The following is a 9,355-nucleotide window of genomic DNA, read 5'->3' as shown; positions in this document are numbered from 1 at the left end:
AATTAATTTATTTAAGGTGCTATATTTATGTATCTCTAGATAAAATGTGTCAATGGAAAGGCAAATACTTTCACTTAAAAGTGTATCACTTTATTTTCAAATTAGGACCCTTAGAACGTTTATTCAATAAAATAAATAATATTTCACGTAAACTGATGTTCAAATACTCCATTTAATTATTTAAATTATTAAAATAAAAAACTAGCCACATTTCATTACATATGACATATTTCCCACTCCCGTGTACAAATACCCATGTGAGGCACAGGCACGCACTTCTTCCTGCTCATGAGATTGCTTTTGCCCCTCCTTTACATGTATGTTTGTAGTGGCACGTGGTAAAGGAAATCCATGTAGAATGAGTGAATGAGTCAAATATCCTCAATAAGGTATTCAACATGCAGGACACAAGATGTCTTATGATTCATCTTAGCCATTCTCATTTAGGAATTATATTTTTTCATGTTTCCTTTTTTCTAGACAACAAACTTTTGAAGAGGGAAGGGTTTACTTCAGGGACTTAACTTGAGTGTGGACCTTAAAATATGACTCAGTAAGTGGAGAAGATCTGAGAGAAATTAAACTTGGTCACAGTGAATGCTACAGCATTCCTAAACCTAGAGACAATTTTGCCTGCAACAGAACCTTCTTGAATGCACTCTTGACCTCCTTGTTCCTCAGGCTGTAGACCAGAGGATTAAGCATGGGGATGATCATACTATAGAACACAGACGCCATTTTGTCTGTGTCCATGGAATGGCTGGAGCTGGGCTGTAAGTACATGATGACAACTGTCCCATAGAAGATGGAGACTGCAGTGAGGTGGGAGGCACAGGTGGATAAAGCCTTCTGGTATCCTGAAGATGACTGCATCTTTAGAATGGTGATAAATATGAGGAGATAAGATATGAAGATAACCAGGAGAGCAAAAAAGATGTTGAAGCTGGATATATAAATAAGAACCAGCTCACTCACGTGCCTATCAGAACAAGACAGAGCTATGACTGCTGGAATATCACAGAAAAAGTGATGGACCACATTGGACATACAGAAAGAGAGATGGAATGTGTCGCCAATGTGGATGGAGGCATTCAGGAAACCACAGAAATAACAGCCTATGATCAGACGTGCACACACACTCATCGTCATGGTGGTGGTGTAATGCAGAGGTTTACACACTGCTGCATAGCGGTCATAAGCCATAGATGCCAAAAGATAATTTTCCACAGTGGCAAAGACTGCGAAAAAGAACATCTGAGCAGCACATGCATTGTAGGAGATGACCCTGTCTACTGTAACAAACCCAGCCATGACTGTGGGAGTGACAGCTGAAGAGTAACACAAGTCTACAAGAGACAGGTTACTGAGAAAATAATACATAGGACTGTGTAGATGAGAGTCCATGAGAATTAGTAGGACCATCCCCAGGTTTCCAACCACACTGATAAGGTAAACGAGAGTGAACAGTATGAAGAGGGGCATCTGCAATTCTGGGATATTGGTTAGTCCTAGGAGGATGAACTGTGTCACTTCTGTCCTGTTATCCATTGGTGTTATTTGGGAATCATGAGGTGTCCTGTAGCAAGGTGAAACAAAGGACAAGAGTGTTAAGTGGAATAGAGATTAGAGTGAAATTGAAATGTTTGTTTACCATGTGCATTATTTCATTATAGCAATAACATGTATTTCACGATTCTCCATATCTAAAGCATGAGGTTAACCACAAAATATAGTATATAATTATCTATAGAGTTAAAAATGTTGACTTGGAAGAATTTTTATGGATCCTCTCCTCAGTTTTTAAATTTTTTATATTTGTAAACTGAGATTTGAAAAATTTAATGACTTGTCCAAGACGACATGTCCAGGATTCTTTTTTCGTGCCAATTCAGTTTTTCCTATACTAGTAAAAGCTTATATATGTTGCTTAGATGCCAGGACTGCTCCAGACACTTTACTTGTAAATCCATTGATTCTGTTCAACAATGTTATGAGGTCAATTAGTTGTTATTTTCATTTAAATTGTGAGGCAAAGATGTTGAGCAACTTATTCATGTTTCTACAAGTATTAATGGCTTTGAGTCCACGTAGAGTGGTTCCTAAGTAAAACGGAATTACTTGAATTTAAATCAAATCAAATTTAACTCAGTTTACAATTACTCATTGTTTCCATTGGTCCAAGCTCAGTGTGTGGGGTTTCACAGCGAAGCAGCTGAGACTTATATGCATAGCGTGTGTGGTGGTATAAGTGGAACAGTGGGGGCAAGTACAACCAGAAGAGACAATTCTGAGGGGAAAACATAGCAGCAGGTGTAGAGCTTGGGCTCTGGGATGAGGTGCAGATCAGCTCTACCATTCACTACCTAGGAGTCATTAATCCTAACCTAACTCCCCTGAACCTAATTTTTTCCATCTACAAAAAGAAGATAGTAATGAGATATAACTCAAGGTATTATTGTAAGAATTAAATGAGATAATGTATTAAAGAAACAATGAGTAGGGGCTGGCCTCACAGTGTAGTGGTTAAGCTTGCATGCTCTGCTTCAGTAGCCCAGGGTCCGTGGGTTCAGATCCTGGGCACAGACCTACCCACCTCTCATCAGACCATACTATGGCAGCATCCCACATACAAAATAGAGGAAGATTGGCACAAATGTTAGCTCAGGCACAATCTTCCTCAAGCAAGAAGAGGAAGGTTGGCAATAGATGTTATCTCAGGACCAATCTTCCTCACCAAAAAAAAAAAAAAAAGAACAATGAGTAAATTGTTGGGTGTTTAGCATAATCTGATTAATGTTAGCTATAATACTATTCTTAGGATGGAATCATGATCTCTATGTTGTTTTGGAAAAGGTGGGTAGCAGCATGCAGTGTGTTTTGAAGTCTTGCAGCCTCCTTCTTCAGTTTCCCTTTTCTCACACCATAGGACCATGAGATTTTCTGTGCTCTCCAGTAACTTTCACTCTGTCCTTGCTCCACTCATACAATCAGCGGCTTTAGTTCTTCTGTGTAGTAATTTTTTCTCTTAACTTTTCCTAGAAATTTATCTTTTAATTTGCATTGAAAGAGTCTCCTTCTGTTAAACTCACTCTGTTTTACATTACTGTCATCCCGTATTTGAATCACAGAGATGGAGGGTGAAAGTTCATAGTTTGTGGCTTGCTTTTGACTGCAGATCTGTTTTTGTGGCAAACTCTGTGATGTTAAATATTTTATGTGAATCACTTCTTGTGTAGGAACAGAATTTTATTTTTTTAAAGATTGGCACCTGAACTAACATCTATTATGAATCTCCTTTTTTTTTTTTTAACTTCTTCTCCTCAAAGCCCCCCAGTACATAGTTGTATATTCTAGTCATAGGTCCTTCTGGTTGTGGCATGTGGGATGCTGCCTCAGCATGGCTTGATGAGCGGTGCCATGTCCGCGCCCAGGATCCGAACTAGTGAAACCCCAAGCTGCCAAAGCAGAGCCCATGAACTTAACCACTCTGCCCCAGGAACAGTATTTTAATTCTTTTTATTTGAATATGAGTCTTTTGGAAGGCCAGCCATCCAATGCTGACTATTATTTCTTGCCATCTTCCTCCTATACCTTTAGCAACTTCACTTTAGAAGCCTAGCCCATGAAGGTTGTGTTTGCCTATGTTGACATGCACAACCACTTCTGGCACATACTATGTACTACAACCAATGCTAAGAGGTTTATATATAAAAATGTGTGTGTGTGTGTGTGTGTGTGTGTAAGTTAGGTACTCTTATTCTTATTTTACCATTAAAAAATTGAGAATTTGTAAATTTATGTAATGATCTACAATTACACAGCTAGTATGAGGATTTAAATCCATTTTTGACTTGATCAGAAGCCTTTTGCTGTCAATGTGTGTAGGTATGCTGGAAATAATAAGGATGAAATTGTGTGGAAAATGTTATAATGAAATTTGAATCTTGTTATTTTACTTTGGTCCCTTTGTAGTTTAAAGAAGTGTCATTTCACTCTCCTGGTTTTTTTCTTTGCCTCCAATAAGAGGCTAACAAATAGCGAATAGAGAAAATTACCACCTAACTGTAGCATGACCTATACTATTTTTTTGTTAATCTTTTCATAGGAGCAGCGTGATCTTGTTTCATGAGTATCATCTAACTTTCTACTGATGAAACTGTTGACATTTACTTCCCAGCTTCAATTTTTAAGGAAAATATTCAAAACATGTATTTCTGTGCTCAATAAATCATAGTAAATGTAGCTACCCCACTGCTTTTGCATGAATTACAGTTTTCACTAAAGGCTTATATTGATTATAGAAGCTTACTTTGTTGCTTGAAAACAAGCGACAGTCAATACTGGATAGTGTGTTTGAAATTAAAAAATCAGCCATGGAATAATGCATACTGTCAGAGAAACTCTCAAATAGAGGCCAAAGCTTCCAAGGTCTCTAATGCAGAGAACAATGGAAGAAAGAACATTAACATGAGTTCAAGTCCTGAATCTACCATGCATTCTTTCTGTGCCCTTGGAAGGGTCACTTCCTCCCTCATTCGCAAAATGAATGTAATAAAATTACCTCTCCTACATAATCCACATAAATGTATCTGTAAATAGCAAATAAAGAAATGCCTATAAAGTAACTTGGTAAGCTGAGGAATTATCATTTTAAAGTCATTCAATATAATTTTTACCTTGGAGTGTTTCCTTGGCCATCACTGCAGACTCAGAGGAAATATCAAGACGGAGAGAAGGCCTGCATGCTCAAACAACTATCAACATTCAGATTAATACATGATGATCAAAGAGTCTAGGACCAAAGTCTGGTCCCTCTAAAATAAAGTCACCTGGAGTCATGGATTTCAGAGGCTAATGCATGGAAACCCAGAGGGACTTATAGAGACATGGAGCTCTCAGGAGCTGTCCCCCAGGAGAACATCTACAGCTTCTCTTTCTACTTTCCTAGGGAAGAAGTTATTAAACTCCCTGGGGGGACCAAGTTGGATATTTTGAGTGTGCATATATGTTTTCATATTGTTATTTTATTTTTTAATAATGTGTGAGTTCAAAACAGTAATATGCACACCTTTTAGTATATTGTTCTAATAATTTGATAATTAATTTTTATGTATAGTCATGTATCCACTACCACAGTTACACATAATAAATTCCATGAGCTTCTTTGTAGTCAACCCTCTCTCTGAACCACTCCCCCTCATAATGACTAAACTGGTTTCTTCTATACAATTTTGCCTTTGTAAGAATGTCCTTAACTAGAATCATAGAATATGTAATCTTTTGATTCTGGCATCTTTCACTTAGCCTAATTCAACTGACATCTGTCCATATTGTCACCTGTATCTATGGTGGAAATTTTTAATTGCAGAGTAGTATTCCATAATATAAACTTTATACGTTGTTTTTTTTCTTTCATCAGTTGAGGGCCTCTTCTATTGTTTCCAGTGTTTAGTGATTATAAATAAACCTGATCTAAACATTGGCTAAAATTTTTGTATGAACATATGTTTTTATTTCCTTTGAGTAAATATTTAGGTGTTGGATTGCTTGGTCATTTGGTAAATATAATTAATTGAATAGAAACTGCCAAACTGTTTATGGTGGTGGCTCTACCATTTTGCATTCCCAATTGCCAACACATTTTAATTTCTCCACATTTTTGCAGCACTTGGTACTTTAAATTTTTTAAATTAAATTAAATTTTAATTTCATTTTCATTTCTGCTCATTTTTAAAGATGTCTCAATAAGTATCTTTAACAAAATCTTTTTTTTAATTCCACCTGCTTTACCACCACAGTTACAGCCTGGAAGTTTTTTTTTTTTCCTAACAAAGGAGATAGATTCATTCTTTCCTCTATACAGTCTCCTTGGAGGCAACACTCCTAGCAGAATTATTAAACCTTTCCCATTACATGTGCAGTGGTTACAAGTTTGTTCTGCGTACTAAAGTGGCTTGTCCTCAAAATGGGTGAGTAATTTATCCTCATCAAACTTCAGCTTCTCATCTGCAAGGAGGGAGATCATGATATCATGCCACCCTCATAGGATTGTCAAGAAGGTTATCAGGTCGTAAACATACAAAGCAGAAAATAATTTCTAGTACATATCAGGTGTTCTCTAAGGTTAAATATCAATATTCTGTTTATAAATACTGATACAGCATGAGTCACCAAAACAATGATATTCAAACATTCCATCTACTTCCCCACAGGTGCCTGCCCATTATAGGTAGGCTGAGACATTTATTAGTTTTAGACAATGGACTGTAGAAAGAACTGATATATATCATTTCTCGATGAATTGAAGCATACAGATTACTCTCTTGTTATCTTTCTCCTTCCACAATAATTGACGAGGCTTCATGTTCGAGCAGATGCAGCTACGCATGGTGAAGCCTTCACCAGCCTTGAGTGACCACATAAAGGAGGCTTTCCACTTTGCCAGACACTTGTGTGATGGATATGTATTTGCATAAGTGAGAAATAATGCTGTAGGGGCCTGAATAGTGGTCCCCAAACATATCAAGTCCTAATTTCTGGTATCTGTAAATATTACCAGTGGCTTTACAATTGTAATTAAGTTAAGGGTATTAAGATGGAAGATTCACCTGGATTATTTGGTGGGTCCTAAATGTAATAATCAGTGTTCTTACGAGAGAGAGAGGAAAAACGGCAGATTAGTGTATTTCAAGAGCCCATTCCTCTAAAGAATACTGAAAAATCGAGCAAAATTTCTCAGAAACAACTCTGTAGAACCTGGGAAATAGTCAAAGGTTTACAAGTGAGTGCTGAATCAAGAAAGGCCTGTATCACTTCCCTGAACATGTAACATTTAACCAGCAATTTGAAATGATTGTTGGAGTATTCCAGGAAGAGGAAACAGCAAATATAAGTTCCTGAGACAGGGGCATGTGTGGAGTTGTCCAGGAATAGCATCAAATCAGTGAAAATGAAGTGGAGTGAATGGGTAGGAGGGTGATAAGACATGATATAGCTCAACTAACATATCAATAGTGGAAGTAGCATTTCAAAACATTTCTGCTAAAAAAAGAAAATAGCACTATTAATATCAGTGCACTATTTTTAACATAATGTGAAGAGCTGGTAGTCATAAGGTTAAGGTAAAAAATGACAATATTTTCCCCACTTTAGTATAATATGGCACCTGTGTTTTAGAAATTGTCATGTGAACATGCTTTATCTTACCAAAAATCTCAGTAATGACTGAAACATTAATTTATTAAGATGCTGCAACTACTTATATCTGGATAAAATGTGCCCCTAAACCACACAAACTTTGTTAAACAGATTTTATTAAAAATAGTTAAAATATTTTTCTGCATTTTTGAGGCTTGGACTTGTTCTAAAACTAAAGAAATAAATAATATCAGGTAAAATTTTATGTTCTACTATTCCACATGGCCATGGACATTGAGTTATGACATGAAGTAGATCTAATGGGATGAAAGAACTTCTGTGGATTCTACATCATTAAAAGACTAAACCTAGAGAATATTTTGCCTTCTCAACAACCTTCTTGACTGCATTTTTGACCTCTCTGTTTCTCAGGCTATAGACTACAGGATTGAGCATGAGGATGAGCATAGTATAGAACACCGATGCCATTTTGTCTGCATCTGGGCTGTAAGCACATGAAGATAATAGTTCCATAGAAGATAGAGACTTCAGTGAGTTGATAGGCACAGGTGGATAAAGCCTTCTGGTATCCTGCAGATGAGCGGATCTTTAGGATGGTGATAAATATGAATAGATAAGATAAGATAACCAGGAGAGCAAAACAGATGTTGAAGCTGGACACAAAAACAAGAACCAGCTCACTCACATGCCTATCAGAACAAGATAGAGCCATGACTGCTGGAATATTGCAGAAAAAGTGATGGACCACACTGGGCATACAGAAAGAGAGACAGAACTTGTCTCCAATGTCAATACCAGCACTCAGAAAATCAAAGATGTAAGAGCCTATGGCCAGACACGTACACACACTTGTCGTCATTGTGGTGGTACACTGCTGCATGGCGGTCATAGGGCATTGAGGCCAAGAGGTAACTTTCTACAGTGGCAAAGACTACAAAAAAGAACATGAGCAGCACATGCATTGTAGGAGATGACCTTTTCTATAGTAAGGAACCCAGCCATCACCTTTGGAGTGACTGTTGAAGAGTAACAAAAGTCCACTAGAGACACGTTACTAAGGAAAAAGTACATAGGAGTGTGGAGATGAAAGTCCAGCAGGATCAACATGATCAGCCCCAGGTTCCCAATCAGAGTGATGAGATAGGTGAGGCTGAATGTTATAAAGAGTGGAACCTGGAGTTCTGGGGCATTGGTTAGTCCTAGCAGGACAAATTCTTTCACCTCTGTATTATTTTCCATGGATGTTGTTTGAGAATCATAAAATGCTCTGTAGCAAAGAGAAGTAAAGGAACACATTGATGAACAAAAACCAGTTGCACAGAAATTGGAATGTACAAGCATTATTTTATGATAGCAATAATTTATTTTTAAATATTCTCAATTTCTTAAGCATGGGTTAGACAACACAATTTAGTGATACTTATCTATACAGTACTAGACTTTTGAAGAGGAAGGGTCTTTACAGATCACCTTTCCAACCTCTTGATTTTGTATATGAAGAAATTAAGTTGTGGGAAGGGATAATTAGTTGTCCAGATTCACATGCCTGGAATGAATCCATTTCCTAAATCAGATGTTTTGAGTCTTCTAACAGCTTACACTTCTATAGAATCCTCTTATCAACTCTATTAGATCAATTATCTATTTTTTCCACTTATATGTCTGGTATAATTTGTCCAGAGAGATTGAGTAATTTATTCAAGGTTACACAGCTATTAATGGAGAAAGCCCAGCTTCAGACCGAATCAGAGTTGTTCTCAGCCTAAATGCTGTTAATGAATTTGAATTTTATTCAATTTGCACTTAATTGTCTATTGTACTGAACTTAATGCATGGAGTAGCATAGATAAGTAATTCACAAATAAATGCATAGTAGATGCAGTGGATAAATGTGGTATTAGAGGCATGTACAATCAACAAAGACAATTCTGAAGAGAAGTATAGCATTGGTTCTAAAAGCTTTGGCTCTGAGAAGACAAGTGTATGCATTCACGTATCAGCCCTACCGTTTACCACCTGGGAGACATTGGTTCTAGCTTAACTTTCCTGAGTCTCCTTTTATCCATTAGCAAAATGAAGGTGGTGTTGGGACCTACATCAAGGGATTATTGTGAGAGTTAAAAGTAATGATACAGAAAAACAGCACAATGTGTTAAGCAAAATCTTGATGAGTACTTCCTATAATATTATTATTAGC

The 9,355-nt window shown here is 37.0% G+C and overlaps 1 protein-coding gene and 1 pseudogene across 1 annotated transcript; both read right to left on the bottom strand.

Annotated features, from left to right (window-relative positions):
• Positions 1-600: 600 nt before the first annotated feature.
• Positions 601-1,551, bottom strand: LOC103562032 (olfactory receptor 5B3-like). Its single transcript, XM_008536937.2, has one exon. The coding sequence runs from the start codon at positions 1,546-1,548 to the stop codon at positions 601-603; it is 948 nt and encodes a 315-aa protein (XP_008535159.2). The 5' UTR covers positions 1,549-1,551.
• Positions 1,552-7,491: 5,940 nt separating this feature from the next.
• On the bottom strand, positions 7,492-8,397 carry LOC139074596 (olfactory receptor 5B3-like; annotated as a pseudogene).
• Between the last annotated feature and the right edge of the window lie 958 nt (positions 8,398-9,355).

Source organism: Equus przewalskii, chromosome 11 (genome assembly GCF_037783145.1).
Source record: "Equus przewalskii isolate Varuska chromosome 11, EquPr2, whole genome shotgun sequence".
Lineage (NCBI taxonomy): Eukaryota > Metazoa > Chordata > Mammalia > Perissodactyla > Equidae > Equus > Equus przewalskii.
This window is presented reverse-complemented; position numbering and strand designations above follow the sequence as displayed.

Bases quoted from the DNA above. Each gene is read 5' to 3' on its own strand.
- LOC103562032 (XM_008536937.2), bottom strand. From the start codon at position 1,548: ATGGATAACAGGACAGAAGTGACACAGTTCATCCTCCTAGGACTAACC.